The 22,293-nt window shown below is 36.7% G+C and overlaps 1 protein-coding gene across 1 annotated transcript in view; it reads right to left on the bottom strand.

Annotated features, from left to right (window-relative positions):
- The window catches only part of LOC115212915 (neurofilament heavy polypeptide-like), a 143,419-nt gene that overhangs the window by 48,365 nt on the left and 72,761 nt on the right, over positions 1-22,293 (bottom strand). Inside the window, exons 34-42 of the mRNA XM_036500402.1 lie at positions 20,018-20,163; positions 14,806-14,935; positions 13,331-13,393; positions 11,938-12,015; positions 11,462-11,539; positions 9,189-9,266; positions 7,414-7,506; positions 5,795-5,872; positions 5,544-5,621 (exon numbers count right to left, since the gene is read on the bottom strand). Of these exons, the coding sequence (XP_036356295.1) occupies positions 5,544-5,621; positions 5,795-5,872; positions 7,414-7,506; positions 9,189-9,266; positions 11,462-11,539; positions 11,938-12,015; positions 13,331-13,393; positions 14,806-14,935; positions 20,018-20,163 (822 nt within the window). The remainder of the gene's footprint in view (positions 1-5,543; positions 5,622-5,794; positions 5,873-7,413; positions 7,507-9,188; positions 9,267-11,461; positions 11,540-11,937; positions 12,016-13,330; positions 13,394-14,805; positions 14,936-20,017; positions 20,164-22,293) is intronic.

Below are 22,293 nucleotides of genomic sequence, written 5' to 3'. Positions count from 1 at the left end.
TTGGTCCAGGGGTGGACTTCGATACATAGTAGTTAAAATATGTTGCCGAAGAGATATGATGCAACATTGAAAGGCATTTTGGATCGATGTTAATCATCTGCCGCCTTGTTTTCGTTTTAGGTAGAAGCGGTCTACGTCACTATTTATGTGGAAATTATGTGTGCTTGTTAGTATTTTTCGGGTTTTCACATCAATGGCTCGGATCTCATCAAGCGTCCAATCAAGCAGCCCAAATATTGTTATGAGTACTGGCACTGCAAACAGATTGTGGACCGCTGTTTTATTGAATGCAGAGAGTTCTGAGATCCAAATTTTCTTTATTCGGCTGTCATATTCTTCAGTGACACGTGTTTTGTTAAGGTACCTTTGTAAGATATACTTTCATCCACCCCTAGACACCTGTAACATTCCTCGTCAAATACAAGGGAAAAAGTCAAATCATTGATGGAGATGTTACTAGTCTGGTTTATAGTTTTCCCCCTTTTCATAAACATATAACAACATTTATCCTGACCAAACTCTAATCCTACATCCTTTGAAAATGTTGTAACTAGGTCAAGTCTCTTTTTCTTTTCATGCATATTCTTTGCATAAAGTTTTCAGTCATCCACAAAGAAACTGTGTAATTGTGGTATTTCTGTTTCCTTGAGAACCAGTGAGATATCCTTCTGACTTCCTTAACACGAATTAAAAGGAATTTACAGAAAGTATAAACATCACAGAGAGGCTGTCTCCTTGGAATATGCCTTTGTGATACTGTATTCTGTCAGTGATAATACAGTTGCTCTTTGTATTTAATTTCAAGATGGTCACCCACGATGATGTCAGGTCAGCTATGGCTTTGACTATGCTCACTGGAACTTTAGCAAGTTGAAGGGATTCTAGCATTCATAAATGGGGAACAGAGTCTTGTAGTCTAGCCACATTGAAACTAGGTTCCTCCTATGCTGTCGCACCTCTGACATCAGAGTTTTGTTGATTAACAATTGCCCGTCACATCTCCAGACTCCCTTCTTCTCAGCTGTTTGTTCTGCTGTGATAATGTAATTGGTTTCCCAATGGTCCTGGAGGAAGAGGTTTAAACATGCTGTATATACATGTATATACATCAACTTCTGGCATGCAATTGGTTGGTAGTTTTTTTGCCATGTGAGTGGTTCTGCATTTGGGGATGAATTTTATCTCTGCCAGAGCTAACCAGTTCGGTATGCTACTGTTACCAATGAAAGATTGCTGGTACAGATTGATAAGATATGGTCGGTAGAATGTTAGCGTCTTGTACCAATATCCAACAATCAAGCCTCTTCCAAGTACTTTTCCATCCTGGAGTTTCTTGATCGCAGTTGCAAGAGTTTCACCATCAATGTTGTATGTCTTGGATATAACGCAGGAACAATAACTTTTTCGGATTTCTTCCAGCCACAGAGCATCTTGATTAAATTCCTTCTGTAAGAATTAACACTTCCTTCTCCAAGCCTAGATTCGAAACCGAATCCAAGAATTCTCGGTCGTCCAAGCCACGACGATCAACAGGCGCGAAAAAAGGTTTTCTTTGTCCTGTCAAAAATTGATTGATCATCTCTTTTTGACCTGCGACCTCAGCATGTCAGGCGAAGTTCAACTGGACAGGGGCTGACTTATTTAGGTACAAACTCTGCTGCAGTATGTCTGTCTTTCTAGCTGCCACTTTTTGTTATAAATACGGTAGTGAATCAAGAAAGGAGGCAGACAAACGGGGCAGACAGACGAGATAGATCTATCTACGACCCAAGGTTTTGGCAGACCGCAGAGACAGAGAAAATGTTCGAAGTGCCGATAGACTACTGTTTCAAATGAACAACGCACACACACAAACATATTCATTCCTGATATGACACCCACAAATGTACTCTGTATTTCTAGCAACTCGTAGCAGTTGCCAACATTTTGTATGAGTGTACCTATAACGAATCAAACCCTGTAAATAAATTCTTTTCAGTTATGGATCGGTTTACGTATTTGTTTACATACACATTCCATTTGCATCTATGTTCATTGATACACACTTAACCACTACACTTCTCTTCACCCCAGATTTTCCTCAAGAAGGTGTCTATGTCTTCTCGTGGAGGAGCTTCCATCATATTTACTGCTCCACCTATCATGTTTCTGTATACTGCTGCCTAGTTCCGGTTAAATTTTTATTTATTGTTCTTCTCTCGATTATTCTCTTCTAATGTCGTAGTGTTTTACTGACAGCTTTTAGCTCCTGCTTGAAGACTAATCAGTTTGCAAGTGAATGTCCTCTTTTGCTATCTCCCAACATCATTTCTATCTCCTTCTTTACTTTCTGTTGGTGGGACTTATAGTGATCTGGTTGTTTGCACACAATAAGCATCATTATATGACTGATGGTCTTCCGTAAACCAGTTATCTTTTTCTCTGTCTTTAAAACTCATGATGGTACTTCCTTTGTTATTTCGGTTTTGTTTTACTTTTTGAATTTCATGTACAGTAGCCAGAGAATATAGACAGGCGTTAATCTGCCAGTATGTGGGTTCATCAAACTGTTGTATATACTCATCACCAATTTCGTTAACAGCTTTTAATACTGTCTCTGGTGTGTGTTTTTTTCACTTAATTTGGTAGAGAATACTCTCTTCTCGAGCTAGTCCTTCAAAGCTAAAGTTATTTTTTCTCGGAAAATTTCAGTAAGGGCACATTTCACCAGCATATAATCCTGACAACCACCACTACTACTACTACTACTACTACTACTACTACTACTACTACTACTACTACTACTACAATAAACGTTGCGGTTGTGCCTGCTATTTACCATAGTCGTATTTGGAGGACAGGCGTCAGTAACTTGAGCCAGTAATGTAGTTTGGCTGGCAGGCACTATGGAATCTGTTGGAATGTCGCTAGCTGCCAAACCACGTGGTGGTCTTATATCATTCATGTTTTCGTTTTTGCTTAAACTTAGAATAACTTAGAAAGGTTTTGGCCAGTATTGGCCCAGGCCATGTCTGACTTAACAGCACTAACTGGCGAAGTCTTTCAATCCAGGATTTGGGCACCAAGGCCCATTCGAGCAGAGAGTTATTGTTTGCGGTGACATATCCGGGTGTGGGTGGTTTGTCCGGGACTGTTTGAAGGAATTTATCCAAAGACTTCTTGAATTTTGTGTGGTCAGTTTCTGTATTGACGTGTCCTGGTGTAATGTTGAAGAGAGCGGGTCCAATTGAGGTGAAATAATTGTGCCGTATTGTCGTTATGTGATGTGATTTAGATTTTTGTTGTGGAAGGATGGCGTGGTCCAAGCCTTGGATGTATTTTGAAGGTGATGCCAACATCATCCGGACAGTGCTTATGGAATATTTTCCACATCATACAGATAATGTAGCGTTCACGGCGTCGTTGGAGTGAATACAGTTTCAGCTTCTCTAATCTACCCCAGTAGTCGAGGTCTGACATGCCATCTATCTTTTTTGTGATTGACCTTTTGGGAGCTTCAATTCTCATAATATTTTGTTTTGTGTAGGGAGACCACAGTGGACAGGGATCTTTTCATTTTGAAGGCCAGATTTTTCAGATTTTTCTAGTTAACTAAATAATTTGAAAGTTCATATACTGGTAGAATGTGTCAAAAGAAAACATTAATTTCAACTAGTTTTTTTGATAAAAATGTATTTTATAAGTTTAAACGTAGTTTAAATCTGCGAATTTTAACCAATCGTATTGTCAGTTTTCATTTGAAATCATTAACTGCATAGTGTTACTGTGACGTAGACTGCTATTTTGTGAAAATTTTAAACAGCGTAGGTAAGCAGTAAGCAAACAGCTGTGGTAGATGTGGTTATCATGGCAGTGGTGGTGGTGGTGTAGTGGTGACAGTGGATGTGTATGATGGCAGCAATTATAGTGTTGGTGTTTTTGTAGAGGTGGTGGTGGTGGTGGCGGCAGTGGATGATGATAGTAGTAGTGGCATTGATTATGTTAGGATGTCTCAGTGGTGGTTGTGAAGATGATTCTGATATTGATAGTCTTTGCATTGACGTGGTGGCAGAGTCAGAGTAAATAATAAGAGCCTAGTTAACACAAGATTCTTAAATTTCGGAGATCATAAGATAGAGAGCAAAAAGTTAAAAGTTCCAATACTGGCCCAATTCCTACACCCCAGATTCTTCAACTATTTTATAAGAAAGGGGTTAATGGCAGGATAGGGATTCAGCTTTAAAATAAATTGTATAACAAAAAATACATAAATAAATTACTGCTCCAGCGATGTAATTTTAGTATGTGTGTATGTATGTGTGTGTGTGTGTGTATGTGTGTGTGTGTGTGTGGTGTGTGTGTGTGTGTGTGTGTGTGTGTATGGATCAAAACAGTTTGATTCAAATTCTGTGGTACTTATATATACATACATACATATACATGTAGATGTATATAACATATATATATATTGTATGTAAACATCTTTTATATATATATAATGTATGCATCTATAATACACACACATTATAAATATATACACATATATGCATATGCATTAGAATATGTGTATATAGGTGTATATATATATATGCATATGTTTGTATACATGTGTGTGTAGCTATTTAGGATCTACACAAATTTTATATATACTCCACGAAGTTTGAAAGTGTTTAGTTAGAAAAAAATTTTTTTTAATATGTAGGTCAAAAGGTAAAGATCCGGTATTTTAAATTTTTGTTGCATTTCTAATCTTTTTGATGTCTAAGGATGGATATTTATGCGTATGAATCTTTTTATTTTTATTTTGTTTCAAATATAATTCTAGGGAACTGAAAAAGCTGTGTACGATGCCAAGCGAATTTAGCAGTTTACGATAAGCGGATGTTTACATTTCAGCTATTTACATGTTTACGTTAACTACATCACAAAATAGCTGTTTACGTCACAGTAACAATATTTTGAGAGGCAGTAAATGATATGAAGTCGAAAGAAAGAATACCATTGGTTAAAATTCGAATTATTAAACAACGTTAAACTTAGAAATTACAATTCCGTTTTCATTTTGGTTTACAATTATGTTTTCTTTTGACACATTCTACCAGTATACGAAGTTTCAAATTGTTTAGTTAACTAGGAAAAGCTGGCCTTCAAAATGAAAAGATCCGTGGACAGCAGTATTCAAGGTGGGGTCGGGCAAAAGTGGAGAAGAGAAGGATAATGGTGTGGGAATCTCTCGACTGGAGGGTTCTGAGAATCCAGGAACACATTCTGCGGGCCATGTCAACTTTGCTGCTTATATGTGTAGCCCAGCTTTGGGAAGAAGGTTAAATTTCGATTTTTTAATAAAGTTACATTTACTAGCCTTCTTTCTATGTTCTACAAATGTTGCTTGTTGACGTAGTTGCCTCGCAGTAAAATAGTTTAATTCTGTATGCAGATCGTCCCAATATGATTTGTATGTATGTATGTATGTATGTATGTATGTATGTATGTATGTATGTATGTATGTATGTATGTAAGCGTCCATGTATGTATGTATATATGTATGTATATGTAATTCATACCTAGTGTCTCCAGCTCTAAATCCTCTGCCTCCTCAGCCTCGGACTCTAACTCTTCTGGTATCGCATTCTCTTCAAATTCTAGAGAAATGGAAAGGAGGAAAACTTTTACATAAAATTTCATTGTTGAATATTTAAAGTTTTCTATGCTATTTGAGACCACAAAATATATTCAAAATCATAGAAAGTATGTGATGTGGGGGGGGCATATATATTGGGATATACGTGTGTATATATGCATATGTAATTCATACCCCGTGTCTCCATTTCTAAATTTTCCGTCACTTCGGCCTCAGACTCTAACTCTTCTGGTTTTGTATAGTCTTCGAATGCTAGAAAAATGGAATGAATGAAATCTTTTATATTAAGTTATAAATAATAAATATTTATAATATCAGAATATTTATGAACAAGTAGTTCGAAATCTGTAGCTTGTTTAACCTCATAAAATCTTCATATTACAAATAATCATTGCAACACTTGGATCTATTCCATCTCAATCACACTGTTTAGTTAAAAAAAAATAATTAAAAACTCTGTGATTGAGATGATCTCAACACTTTGTTATGTTAGTGGATACTTCATTGACAAATTTTTCTGCAAAGTGATCGTGTAAACATATAACTTACAAATACAGACCATTACAATCATCATCACCACCACCAATATTCCTAGTAGTATTTACAACAGCAGAACAGAAGGTGCAACAACATTGGTAATAGTATTATTATTAGTAGTAGCATTATTGATATTAGAATCAGCAAATAAGGACGAGAGCCGGAAGAATCGTTTGCAAAATGCTTAACGTCATTTCGTCCGTTTTTACCTTTCTGAGTTCAAGTTCCATCGAGGTTGGCTATGCCTTTCATCCTTTCAGGGCCGATAAAATAAATACCAGTTGAGCACTGGGGTCGGTATAATTGACTTACCCCCTCCCCAAAAATTGTTGATCTTGAACCAAAATTTGAAACCAATATTAGTATCAGGATTAGCTTCAAAAGAAATACAGCGGATATAGTTGTAGAGGTAGATTTATGAGTATTAGTCAGGATTAATACTAGTCAAGTGTAATTATGTTTGGTTTGGTTTCAGTGAGGCTGCGTAGTTGGTGTATTTAGATATTTTATGTCTATCGTAGAAAGGACATTTTTTGTTTGCGTAGTGTTGATTATCAAGTTAGAGGGTTTTTATTTTTATCTGTAATCCTATTGTAAGTACATAAGATTGAATTATTTTCTTCTACCTTTCTCTTGTTTCTTAGTCCCTCTTTATCTTCCTCTTTCAATTGTTCTCTTTCTGCTTCCTTCTCAAAATACTTATAAAATGCCTCGGCATCTACCCGACTCTAGACATTAGGTATCTGTAACATAATAAATAAAATGCTCTCTGATGATTCATTGTAATTAAGCATCGAATTGCACTTGGAGCAACCGATGCAAAGCTCCAAACGACAACACTGGAGAAACGTACGCAGGAACTCATATGCTACTTTTCCTGTCCTTTTCTTTATTATGTAACTTGCGAAGTTGTTAATAATATGCACAATAGTAAAAGTGTATATATGTGGAGCTTTTAACACCTGTTGTATTTATTGCAAGACACTGATAAGGTAAAGTGCAAGACTACGTGTTTCTACACCTTTTTCTGAAATGCCGATTTGTTTAATATTTCATTAAATACGATGTTTTGTGCTTAATTATTATTATTTCTATTATTTGACACGTATTCCGCACATTGGCCTATCCTGGAAATATCCGTAGGTAATATGGAATGATTTTCAACATTAAGATAGATTCAAAGGAAAAGCTTGCAATACATTCAAGTGGTTCCAGCAGTTTCTGTATTCATGATGTAAACACGCGCGTATACATACGTGCATAATTCATACCTGGGGTTTCCAGCTCTAAATTCTTCGTCTCCTCGGCTTCAGACTCTAACTCCTCTGGCATCGTATTCTCTGCGAATTCTAGAGAAACAGAATGAAGGAAGTTGATTATTGAAATTTTTAATATTTAATGCTTAAAGTATTTTATGCTACTTGAATATTTGAGACATAATACAAAAACCATGTAAAATAAAACATCACAACTGACATATGCATTCAAATCTATACTTAACTAGTAAATATCCGAATATTCGTCGAAGCTTTATCTTTATCTATCTATCTATCTATCTATCTATCTATCTATCTATCTATCTATCTATCTATCTATCTATCTATCTGTCTATCTATCTATCTATCTGTCTATCTATCTATCTATCTATCTATCTATCTATCTATCTATCTATCTATCTATCTATCTGTCTGTCTGTCTGTCTATTTATCTATCTATTTGCGTATGTATGTGTGTGCGTGTGCGTGTACGCGTGTGTGTATGCGTGTGTCTGTGTGTGCGTACAAACACAGAGACACAATGAGAGAGAAACTGAGATACATAAACAGAGACAGACATTGAATGGTTTTATGTATGTACGTATTACACGTGTGTATATTGTATGTGTGTGTGTATTTGTGTGTGTGCGAGTGTAACTCCTAATTTGAGCACTATTTTCATCTACAGAGTTGCTCATGTAATAACACTCCATGACCACAGCATTAATTTGCTTGCTCCATCTACGCCGTGTGTGGTGTTCCCTTTCTGGATATCGACAGGCTGGAGCCGGACCAGAATCTCTGAGCCTGCCGAGTGCAACATTGTCACCATCAATAGCTTCAGTTTCATTACCACCGTTATTCACAATATTTTGTTTTTTCGTTGTCACTCATATGAGGTATCGATTATCAGATTGCGCAATTACCAGTGTTTCTATTGTGACATTATCACTAGATGTATCATTAACCAGGATATGGAGAGGCTCCACCCGCTTCTTTTCATTATTATTATTGTTATTATCACTGATATCATTGACAATATTGTTTTTATTCTTTTTTAACTATTTGTCATTGTTATATTTAACTATTTATCATTGTATACCCATCATGACTACCCGTCTGATAAAGGTACACTAGGCACATGTATCACAACCATATGTACGTGACATGGTGATCTCATATCAAGATAAACAGCGCATGACCTTGCAGGTGGGACCCAGTTAGAATTTTCTTCAGGTCGAGTAGCCCATCCCGCCCCTCTCTGAATAAGGGTTGTTTAAGGATGTTGAACGAAACACCTATGCTTCCAAAGGTGAATTATCCAAAACCCAAAGAATACCTCTCGGCACAAAGCTACGATGCTCCCCCACTACTTCTGGTCGTGATCAGAGATGCACATTTCGTCAGCCACTAAGAGATATGCTCAACTGGTTACGGTCAAACAACTGACAAGCAAATCTGTGATACTGAGCAGAATATTTGCTGTAGCCCATCTTTTATATCAAGACAAAATAATGTACATGATTACACTTCCAATCAGTTAAGATCAGAAGCCATGAGAGCTACTGCCTAGTACTGCATCAAGGCATTATTATTATTATCATTATTATTATTATTATTATTATTATTATTATTATTATTATTATTATTATTATTATTATATACGATATATTGATATTCACGTATGCAACACATCTATACACAATCAAATTTTTGCATATGCATACACACATACCCACACACACTCATACACAAACACGCACATATAGCCATACCTGGTGTCCCCATTTCTAGATTCTCTGTCTCTTCGGCCTCAGACTCTACCTCTTCTCGTATCATATTTTCTTCGAATTCTAGTAAAAAAGAAACGGAGGAAATTTATTTTTTAAAGTATTTAGTATTAAATATTTAGTGGTTTATGCTATTTGAGATACAATACAAAAACCACGCACAAAAAAATATATATATAATGCATCTGATGATTTAAATAACTCTTCGAAACTAGTAAATATCAAAATATCTATGAAAAATTACTTTTAAATTTGCGACTTATATAACCTAGTACAGTCTTCACACATAAACGATTATTCTGTTCTTTTTTTCTGGTTTTTAAGTTCGTTTCATGTTTTTTGTTTCCCTATGGCGTAGTAGTTAAGAGCGCGGGCTTAACCCCAAGATTTCGAGTTCGATTCCAAGCAGTGACCTGAACGATTATTGCAGCATTTGGTTCTGTTAGTGAATACTTCATTCACGGAATTTCTACGATTCTTCTGCAATGTGATCACGTAGGTTGTGCCTTATATTTATAAGGTAGTTGAAAGCGGATCAGTAAAGTAAAGGAAACTGTATTGAGAGTAAAATTCATATACTTCTCACTGATGTTATCCAAATTCAAGTATTGTAGGTATATATTTTAACAATTAAACCTTTCCGATACAACTTACCTCACTTCTCAGTATAGCGATTTTCTCAACTAGCTAATTTGCTTGTTGCGAGATCAGTGACTGCGTGTCACTTATTTTCTATATATTGCGAGCGGGAGGGAACTACTGCTGTGTCTAGCGGAGGATGACCACAAGGAGGTCTAAACTGTAGTCTGGTGGTCACGGAGCTAGAAGATGGCAGGAGTTATCTCCTCATTTGCAATATATATCGAGTGTAGATTGTACCGAATAACCAGCTGGAGGCAAAAAATAGCAGCAACGTCCGTTCATTGGGAACAATTATATTTAAGTGGCCTTAAACCTTACTACTCAGTATAGAGACTGCTTTCATCTCTTATAGACATTTTCTTAACTAGCTAATTTGTTAGTTGATATAAAAATACATATATTCAAAAAACAAGCAACAGACATTGGGGAATGCAACCAACCATTACATGTATCTATTAATTCTTATGTTTAAACATGCAGAAATTTAAAGCTAAATATATGTGTGTGCGCGTGTATGTGTATGTATGTGCGTATACAGATCTACATACATTATTCACCGTAATCACCGTGACCGACCAGGCTATCAGATGTTGCTACACATCGCTGGTCACAATGCGCTTCGCATTATTTTAGCCTTCAAATGACGCCACCCCGCTGGCTAAGCGAGCAGGCCAACAGAAGAAAGAGTGAGAGAAAGTTATGGCGAAAGAGCACAGCAGGGATCGCCACCACCCCCTGCCGGAGCTTTAGGTGTTTTCACTCAATAAACACTCACAACGCTCGGTCTGGGAATCGAAACCGCGATCCTACAACCGCGAGTCCACTGCCCTAACCATTGGGCCATTGCGCCTCCACACATACATTATTAGATACATTATATATACATATGTGTGTGAATATATATATGTATAAATATGTGTGTGTATGGGGAGTTAACAATTGTATTGTATTTTATTTATAGTAATGCTGATGCTAATTTGTACCCTAATTGACTTTAATGACGATTTCACTTGTGCCTTCTGGCTTTTAAATTGCGAATAGCCAACTTAATAATATATATAGTACACACACATATACAGAGCCAGGTGCAAAAGAGATATTTAGATAGATAGATAGAAAGAAACATAGATAGATAGATAGATAGATAGATAGATAGATAGATAGATAGATAGATAGATAGATAGATAGATAGATAGATAGATAGATAGATAGATAGATAGATAGATAGATAAACGGACAGAATGGCAGACAGCTGGTTATCTTTCACGCACACTTTCTCTCTCTCTCTCTCACTCACTCTATTTCTCTCTCAACAACAGCGTTTTCTCCTCCCCTTCTAGAAATAAGTTGTGACGTATATTTTGATTCCTCCCTTCTTTCCCTTCCTCTAATAGATGCTGTGACGGACAGATAGACAGGGATTCGCTTCTCTTTTATAATATGTGCTTTGAATATTTGCGACACAATGCATAACCCATACGTAGTCGTACGACGCATATAATATATGGATGTGAATATCTCTTATAGGCATTCTGACGCGCCTACATGTATGTATGTATGTATGTATGTATGTATGTATGTATGTATGTATGTATGTAGATGTGTATAATTCATACCTGGTGTCTCCAGTTCTAAATCTTCCATCTCATCGGTCTCAAACTCTAACTCCTCTGGTATCGTATCTTCTTCAAATTCTAGAGAAATTGAAAGGAGGAAACCTTTTATATGTAATTTTAATATTGGTTTCAACTTTTGGCACAAAGCTGGTAATTTCGGTGATCAACACTAATCATGGGAACTTATCCTTCCAGGTTTCAGCCTTCGCTAAACATTTGGTAGCATGATGCAACCTTAAACCATACAGCTTAATGGAAGAGCCATCCTGCAAGAAGTGTGCAGCAACTCTTTGCACTGGGGCAGGGGGCAGAAGTTGATAAGTGATGTGGTACGACAAGCTACTTACAGAAATTTCCAAATGGACAGACTTGAAAAGTGTTAAAGCTAACAAGTAGTGGTTTTAGTGTTTGTGTGTGTATGTATGTATGTATGTATGTATGTATGTATGTATTATGTATGTATGTATAATTCATACCTGGTGTCTCCAGGTCTAAATTCTCCGTCTCCTCGGTCTCAGGCTCTGACTCCTCTGTTATCGTATCCTCCTCGAATTCTAGAGAAATGGAAAGGAAGAAACCTTTTATATGAATTTTTAATGCTAAATATTTAAAGTTTTAAATGCCTTTTGAATAGTTGAGATACTACAAAAACCATGCACAATCTTACACAGTATTTGAACTGGTATATTTCAGAATAATTATGAACAGGTATTTCAAGAACTAAGCATCTTCAACCTATTAAACTCTTCAGATATTTACAAATAGATATTACCACACTTGGCTATATTAGTGAATACTTTATCAACGTTCATGAAAGTCAAGAATTTTCTTGTATACAGAGGTCCTGTAACATATACTTTACAAGTAGATATATGGGTTCGACAAAATAATGGAAGCACCTTAAAATTTCAAACAAATTAATTTTAATATGGGATAGGACCGCCTTTGGCAGTAATTACAGCTTGAATTCTACGGGGTATGGGCTCGTACAAAGTTTGAATTGCTTCCAAAGGAAATTTTGTCCATTCTTCAGCTAAAACAGTCTCCAGTTCTTGTAGTGATGATGATGGAGGATATCGACTCCTTACTTGTTTTTCTAAAATGCACCATAAATGTTCAATAATTTTGAGAACTGGGAACTGTGGTGGCCAGATAAGATGTTCACTAGAATGTTCCTCGTGCCAATTCGGTAACAACTTTAGCTGTGTGAATTGGTGCATTATCCTCCTGAAAGATTGCGTTTTCACCCGGAAACAGTTCCGCAACCATAGGTTGAATTTGATCAGATAAAATACTTAAATAGTCTTGACTATTAATTCTGCCAAGTAGGGAAACCATTGGGCCGGCGGATTTTCAAGATATAGCCCACCCCACCCCCAAATCATCACAGATCCTCCTCCATGTTTAACAGTTGGAAGAAGGAAGTCTGGGTCAAATGCTTCTTTTGGCTGTCTCCACATGTATACTCGGTCGGTGGACGGAAATAAGGTAATGGATGACTCGTCTCAGAAAACAACATTCTTCCACTGCTCTGGGAACCAATTCTGCAGGTTTTTACTCCACTCTAAATATTTTGCAACGTTTGTTTTTGAAAGTAGTGATTGTTTGATTGCAGCCCTTCCGTAAAATTCGGCTTTGTGCAGCTCCCGGCGAACAGTTTTTGTGGAAACTGGGTTCTCAAGATTATCATTAAGCTCTTCAGCAATTTTGGGAGCTGTTCTTTTGTGATCCTTTCTAACAATTCGTATGTAATTCACGGCTGGTGTCCCCATGTATGCTTGCGTGCATGTGTTTGTATGTCTGAATGCTCGTGTGTATGTATACTTTCATGTATATATGTATCTGTATATATGTATATGTAATTCATACCTGGTGTCTCCAGCTTTAAATCTTCCGTTTCTTCGGTCTCAGGCTCTAAGTCCTCTTCCAATTCTAGAGGAATAGAAACAAGGAATCATTTTATATAAAATTTTAATATTAAATATTTAAAGTTCTTTTAATGACTTTTTGAATATTTGAGACAATACAAAACTTGTAAATATCAGATTATTTATGAACATGTATTTCGAGATCTGCAGTATCTTCAACATGGTAAAATCTTTACATATTAACAAATAGATATTGCCACTGATGGTTATATTACTGAATAACTCATTGACGATCTTTAAAGTCTTCTGTTTTCCTGCATACAAAGAGGTCGTGTAATATATACCTTACAAGTAGGAGTTATAAGTACAATAATAAAGACTTTACTGAAATTCAAATTCATATACTTTCGTCGATGCTATCAAAATTAAAGCGTTGCAAGTTTAATTTCTAACATTTAGACAGTTGCTTCTTTTCAGTTAGAAAACTAATATTTAAAGAGAAAAATGTTCATGTATGAATACCATCAACCGTTATAGGTATTTATGCATAGATATATCACCGTGTAACAAACGTACTTTTAAGCAAACACATGCACATACACATACACATATTTACACATGCACACACATATACAGATGTACATATATATATATATTATATATATATATATATATACATGTATATATGGATACAGTACGTCGCCAACGGTGCAAATATCATGAAATACGAAAACAAACGAGTTAAATGCATAAACAACGAGAAAAAAGGAAATATATATACATACGTAAATGTCAAACGATGAAAAGGAATGCTCAATACTGCATTGGTGGATATAATTTCTCTATTTGTGAATTAAGGCTACCATTGGTTTCATGTTAAGAAAAGTAAGAAACTATCCTAGTGTTTTCACAATTTTTCAAGCCGATCACATGGAGAAGTGTATTCGGAGATTCTCATGAATTTACGTGAATAAAACAATGTATCAATGATTGTTTATCTCCCTTGGGTTTGTCTTTTGGGCAAATTGTTTCCCTTGAGTGGTCAATTTGTTTGCAATATATTGTTTTTGCTCTGGACACGATGTTCTCATACAGATATACATCAAACATTTCAGAACATCAGCAAATATGTTTATTAAAGCGGGTAAAACAAAAAATATATATGAAGTAAACAACCAAACGCACAACAAATTACTAACCGACAACATAACTAAAACATACAGGAAAAGAAATCCCACCACTTATAATTCAATAAATGTAGAAGCAAAAACAAATTGCCACAAGGTTTAAAACAGGAGACAAAGCAGAAAAGCTTATCCCATGAAATCCTTTCATAACGGTGAAAGACCATAAAAATAACTTCACGCAAAATCCTAGCTGTAAATTAATAAATCCCATAAAAAGCGAAATAAGAATTATTAGTAAATCCATATTAGATAATATTATACGACATATCAGAACACACTCAAATCTTACCCAATGAATATGCAGTAGCGCAACTATTGAATGGTTTAAGAAAATAGAAGATAAACCCGAATGCAAATTTATACAATTCGATATCGTAGAGTTCTACACCTCGATCTCCAAAAGCTTGCTTCAGAGGGCACTTGAATTTAGTAAAACATATGTCACAATAATAAAAACTCATATACATATAATTATGAACGCAAGGAAGTCATTACTCAGGATAATTCCTATTGGTTAAAAAAGAATGGAGACGAGTTATTTGAGGTGGCAATGAGGAGCTATGACGGTGCAGAGATAGCTGATCTTGTAGCCTTTATATCCTAGATACGCTTAAAAAGAAATAAAATAAGCTGACATAGGTTTATAAAGGGACGATGGCCTGGGTGTAGTATGCAATGAAAAGGAACATGATATGGATATAATAAAGAAAACATTATGCAAAACATTTAGCCAATTATGCCTAAAACCACATTTGGTACAAATCTTAAAGAAATCAACTCCCTAGACGCTAATTTGAATCTTAACACAGGAAAATTTAAACCCTACCACAAACCAAACGAGGGAACTTTGTACATAAACATAGGTTCCAACCATCCACCAGCATCAATTAAACAAATGGTTAACAACATTAGCAGGCGTGTCACCAATTCATCCGCCGATAAAGACACTTGAAAAATCTGCACCATATCATAATGCTGCATTAAAAAGGTCCAACTTCAAGAATAGCATATACTACTTTAAACCAAATATAAATAGACCAAGAAGACGCAAACAGAGGAAAATCTTATGGGTTAACTCACCTTATAGCATGAATGTAGCTACTAACATAGCTAGGAAATTCTTCAAACTCATAGACAACCACTTTCTACATTTACACAAATACCACAAGATCTTCAAAACAAATAAATACTGTTAAAGTTAGTTATAGTTACTTCCCCAATATAGGGTCAATAATACTCAATCAAAATGAATACAAACCCACCAGAAACACATCCGAAAGACAATGCAACTGTAGATCCCCAAACCGCTGCTTCCTAAACAACAACTGTCTCGAAAAAGAACTCGTATACAAGTCCAAGATCACGGACCCCAACGGAATAGCAAACACGTATATCGGAATGACGGGCAACATCTGGCGTCATTCAGAGAAGAAAAATGAACAGCCCTGTCAAATATGATATGGACATTGAAAGGATGTAGAATTGTAAATTAATGCGAAAGCCAAATATTACAGAGGTCGGGGTACCAAATAAAAACTCTGTATTACTGAAAAATTGAACCATTATACAATCAACAGATAACATCCTAAACATTGGGATGAAACTTTCTCTCCCTGCGTTTGAAATATTTTGCGAGTGCATATGTAATACATGATACTTTTTATAAGTGGTGGTGTAGTAGTTAGGGTGAAATAGATGTTATAGTGAGAGAGAGAGCGCGTAAAGTGAGTGAGAAAGATGAGTAGAGAGTGAGTGAGGGGGAGTGTCATCAAGTAGTTGTGCATGCATTTGTTAAAAATACTGAAGACAACATAAAATGTGACTTATCAAAACTGCTAGTTAATTACTAATCAACAGTATTGCCTCATCAATATTTATGCGTAAAACTATGGTCAATATAAACTTTGTAAACAAAAACAAAACCTAAACATTACCAGATACTATTTATAGATAATACATATTAAAACTAAGTACACTAAAGTTGCAATTACTATTAAGATAATATGTTTTATCTAAAATTTAGTTTTATAAATTATTATAAGAATTTCAATGATATATTTATGAGAAATGTGCTTAACTGAATTTATTATAAAATACCAATACACGTATAGAAGACTTAACGTCGATCTACACCATTTAATTACTATATTATACTATATTAAATTATATTATATCATATTTATTTTTCATCAATATTACATGTACTATCCATTTTTTAACGCTTATCATCAATGATGACTATATTTAATGTTAGTTTCTAAGAGTACATTTACGTGCATGAACACATGAAAAACTAGTCTCCTCGAATATAAGATCAAGAATAATTCTTCTAGACAGAGAAAGCAAAAGGAGTTCCCTGGATTTATAAGCTCTTTTTTTTTTTGTTCTCAAGTCCCAAATAATAAAGTTGGTAGAAGAAGACCTGTTCCTATTATTAAAGGTGTAAATATGATTAGAGACGCGTTTCTTAACATAATTCTGGGTAGCCCCGCAGATATCTGTAAACATCTGTAAACAACATTCATTTGTTACAATAATTTTAAAATAAACATTCATTTCTAACCCTGTAATCAAAAAAAGTATTTTCATTAGTACTCGTATTATTACTCTGTTTCATATCATTATATTCAGTATAATTGCTATTTGCCATTTTATTTACATTCAAGAGGTTGGAATGGGATTTGACACGGGTTGTTTCCCCTTGTACACAAGACGTCTCAAATTCATTTTCATTACTAACTTTTATTCCATTAGTATTACTGTTATGGCATTTACTACTATTACAATAATTATAAAAATTGGATAATGTGTTTCGTTAATTGAAGATATAGTCTGGTATAAATTATTAGATACGGATTAACCAGTTCTAAGAAGCCTAGGGTTGATAATATCATAATATCTATTTTCCTTTGTAAAGTGTTTAGAGAAAAGTTTGTATAAGGTTCCAACCAAATTATTCATAATTTGTTAAGCGAATGGAACTATGAACCAAACAATGTTATTTTTACCAGGAGATGCAATATAATTTTCAAATTTCCGAGAATTATTGTATATATAAGGGGTTTGTTTTTTTATCCCGTTATTCGTATTCATGATCGTATGAGGACGATTAGATGAATGAAGTAAGACATTGGTTCTAATATTTTGTATGTCGTTTTATCACTAGTATAAACCGGAGAACTAGGATGCTAGCATCCTTTTAAAGGATTATAGGTCCTTGAAAATAATTATGTATACACACACGCACACATACGCAAAACAAAGGATGTGTGTGCACGCGCGTGTCTGTGTGTCTGTACGTATGCATTTCTACAATTTTCAACCAATTTTTACCAAACTTTGCACACATGTTACTTATGTGCCAAGGATGGTCATGCACTTTAACATTTTGCTCGGAGCCCCCGTGTAAAGCGAGAAACCGGAAAAAAAGATGTTTTACACAGGTTTTTCTTTAAAAACTTCTGCAGTTTTCAACCATTTGCCTCCATTTTACTTCTCCAGTTTTCAACCGCTTCTCTCTCTTTTCTCTCTCTCTCTCTCTCTCTCTCACTCTCTGTTTATTCCTCTCTTCTCTCTCTTTTTCTCATTCTCTGTTTCTCTCTCACCCTCTATAATAGTTCCTCGCTTTTAGTCTATGTCTGTGTGTGTGTGTGTGTGTGTGTGTTCTCTCTTTCTCTCTCCCTCTTTAACTCACACATTTAATAACTTCTGTCTACAAATAAATTTCCGTGTTTATCAATTAGTCATGCATAAAAAGCTCTATTATTACAGTTTTTGAACGTCCTTCCTGAAAAGTAATTTAGTAATTTTTAATTTTTGTTCACCCAGTGTGTTTAAATTCAGTTTTGCCACATCTGTCTAAATTTTACTTCAGTGTATTTCCGTCGTGCGTAAATAGCTTTGTCATTACGGTATTTGTACGTTCTCTCTACAACATAAATTCACTTATTTAAAATTTTTTGCACTCCGTCTATTTAAGAAGAAAGAAGACATTCACCCAACACCAGAGCTGAAGACACCTCCGAAAGGGAGGAAGGCCCCGCCACGTCAAAATGGTTGAGGAGTAGGGGCCGAAACCGGACATGGTTCCTCCTGATGATATCTTGAGCTAACTGGATCCTATAAAGGAGCTGTTGTGGTAGCAGACCACGAAACACGGTTGTAATTCCTCAGATACTGACTGTAGGGAAAGACTTGCTGACAATCCAGAAAGAGGGATAACAAAGCGGAGAGACGCTTGACAGTACGACAGCGTAACGAAGGAACAAATGGGCTTGCAGCCCGATCCGGGGTAAAATTGCGACGAAAAACAAACATGGGAAATCATGCCCCCATGATCCCTGACCACGGGGGAAGAATAAAGGATCAAATAGAGACGGAAAAAAACGAAATGGACTTGGACCGGAAATGGACAATGAGAAAGGAAACGGTATAGGGATGGTAGATGAGGAGTTCAGCTGCTGCGGAAAGGTGTTTGCTAGTTGCATCAGGCTGAAAATCCACCAAGGGAAGATGTGTCAGAAGAAAGTAATTCAACAACGCGGGTTGATAAACCATAAGACGTGTGGCCAGAACCCCCTGGAAAATAACCATAGCGAGGTTCATTCCACAGTTGAATTGGAACAGTAAAAAAGACTGATAGGCGTGAAGAGGACAAAGATTAAATGGCCGAAAGCAAATGACGCAGCGAGTTATAAAAAAGTTGACAACGAGGTAGCAAGAATGACCACCAAATTCAAAGGCGACGACGAACAAAAGCTCGAAAACCTGGCTAATACAATCTACCAGGAAGGAGAGAAAAGATTTGGACTGGAAACAACAGGGAAGGTAGAATCAACGGCAAAGAGCGGACCATCGAGGAGAGAAAGGTGGATCGCAAAGATTCGAGAAGAGAAGAAAAAACTCAGAACCAGATGGAGGGATGCGAGGGAGGAGGAAAGAGAAGGGCTAAAGCAGCTATATGAAGAGATAAAAAAGAGGCATCGAGATCTGCTAAGAAAACAAAGAAGGAAGAGCAGAAGAAAGAAGAGAGAAAAAAAAACTATCGTAGCTTCGTGAACAAACCCTATCAATATGCGAAACATTTATTTACTGAAAGTAAAAGCAGAAAATTGGATTGCACGAAAGAAGAGCTCGAACAACATCTGAAAGAGACATACAGCGACTCTGACAGAAATGAAGTACTCCCAGAAATGCACGGACTGAAGAAGCCACCTGAACCAAGAGTACCATTTGATTTGAGTGACATCAAACGGAAATAAATGGATGAGTTCATAAGAAAAGCAAGAGCAAAAAGTTCACCAGGGAATGATGAAGTGAGCTACAAGGTATATGAATATTTCCCGAAATTACGTTTGCAGCTGTTTGCACTGATAAGAGAAATGTGGAAGAAGAAAGATGTAGCGGAGTGATGGTGTATAGCTGAAGGTATCTATCTACCTAAAGAAAAAGAGGCAAAAACACTAGGTCAATTTAGACCAATATCATTATTAAATACTGACGGGAAAATCATGTTTGGAATTATTGCTAGACGAATCATAAGATTCGTACAGCATAACGGGTACGTTAATGAAGCAATCCAAAAAGCAGGAATCCTCGGAATCTCTGGGTGCATAGAACACGCATTTGCCATCTGGGAAGCCATCACCTGTGCAAAACAAATGAAGAAAAACCTGTATAATGTTTGGCTAGATCTTGCCAATGCTTATGGATCTGTTCCGCACGCAATAATAAAAACAGCGATGGATTTCTTTTGGATTCCAAAAGATGTTCAACGAATGTTCATGCCGTACTACGACAACCCGAGGATGAGATTTACAGCAGGAAAGTTCACAACGGAGTGGCAACGGCTTGAAATAGGTATTGCAGCCGGATGCACGATATCAGTCATCTTATTCGTGCTAGTCATGGAAATGTTACTTAGATCTACAAACTGTGAGAAAGCTGTTACAAAGACACCATTAAGGGCTTTATGGACGACGTAACTATATTATCGGAAAGTAGAGAAGCAGCAGAGGGAACGTTAGAGCGGTTGGACGAACTGATAGGATGGGCAAGGATGAAATTCAAAGCCAAAACATCTCGAAGCGTGGCTTTCATGAAAGGAAGGCAAGAAGTGAAATTCAGGATAGGAGGTGAAGGCATACCAACGGTGAAAGAACAACCAGTAAAGAGTCTCGGCAGATGGTATAGATATTTATTAAATGATAAGAAGCAAGGGAAAGAAACACACGAGTTAGTTGAACAAGGATTAAAGGCAATTGACAGAACAACGCTGCCGGGAAAATTCAGATGTTAGATACTGCAATTTGGGCTGTACCCAAGAATAATGTGGCCATTGCAAATGTACGAAATAGCCTCGAGTAGAGTAGAAAGGATGGAACAAAGATGCAGTGTGTTTATCAGAAAATGGCTTGGTCTGCCGAAACCACTGAATACAACTGCACTATATGGAAAACCCGTGCTGCAACTACCAATAACATCAATCGCCGAAGAATATAAGTCAGGAAAGGCAAGGACAGTAATGATGCTAAGGTATTCAAAAGATCAGAGCATCCAGGAAAACCCTCTAAAGGTACGAACAGGGAGGAAATGGAAGGCGGAAGAAGCAGTAAACAGGGCGATCGGAAAACTGAGGCACGCAGATATAGTCGGAGCTATGCAAGAAGCAAGAACCGGCCTAGGGTCGCAAAATTTCAGGCCATTTTGCAAGAGCAGTATAAAAGAGATGAAAGAGGCAGTGGTATACGAAGTGAGAAAGGAAGAAGAAGAAAGGCGAAATGTACATTTGGTGCAATGCAGTCAACAGGGACAGTGCCTGAGATGGGAGGAATATGTGATCAGCCGCAGAATATCATGGAAGGAACTTTGGGCTTGGGAACAAGCAAGAACACCCTTCCTGATCAAGTCTACCTTCGACGTTCTACCCTCACCGGCGAACTTAGTCCGGTGGAACATAAAAACAACTGATGAGTGTAGATGCGGAGAGTAAGCGACGGTTAGACATGTTCTGTCAAATTACAGACTAGCCCTAGAAAGATATACATGGCGGCATAATCAAGTCCTCGGCGTCATAAGCGCAGCACTCAAGGAGAAGATCGAGAGATAAAATAGGGGAGAGTACCCAAAAGTAGAAAAGCGCAGGAAAGTATACTTCCACAAGGAGGAAAAAGGATATAAAACCAGGCCTACAAGTAAAGTATACGAGATAGACGAAAGATGGAAAGGATACTGGGAGGTGGCCATGGACTTGGAAAGACAAGTAATATTTCCACTAATAAAAACAACAAAAAGACCGGATTTAGTCCTATGGAACAGAAAATATGAATTTTACTAGAACTGAGAGTACCTTGGGAAGAGAACATCGGCAATGCAGAGGAAGGAAAGGAGAAGAGGTACGAAAAGCTAATCGAACAATGCAGAGAACAGGGATGGAATGTCGAATATTATTACCTGGCAGTGGGGGCTAGAGGCTTCATTGAAAGGAAAATGACAACGCTTTTCAAAAGAAGATTTGTTTTTTCTCGCTCCGAGCAGCGAAAACTAATAAGGAGAGTACAGGAGGCGGTCGAAAAAGCCAGCTTCTATATATGGCTGAAGCGGGAAGACCGAAAATGGCTTGTAAGTCATAACATGCCGGCGGGAAATAACATCATTAGGTGAGACAAGCTGGCACTGAATCAGCTTCGCTGACGGACAGGTGATGGTCGTTTAGAGAATGCGCGGGCTAAAACTACGCGCCTTCACTAGTCAGTTAAGGTGAGATAGTGTCACGTGA

Source organism: Octopus sinensis, linkage group LG1 (assembly GCF_006345805.1).
Source record: "Octopus sinensis linkage group LG1, ASM634580v1, whole genome shotgun sequence".
Classification (NCBI taxonomy): Eukaryota; Metazoa; Mollusca; class Cephalopoda; order Octopoda; family Octopodidae; genus Octopus; species Octopus sinensis.
Note: the sequence above shows the minus strand (reverse complement) of the source record. Positions and strands in the feature narration are given on the sequence as shown.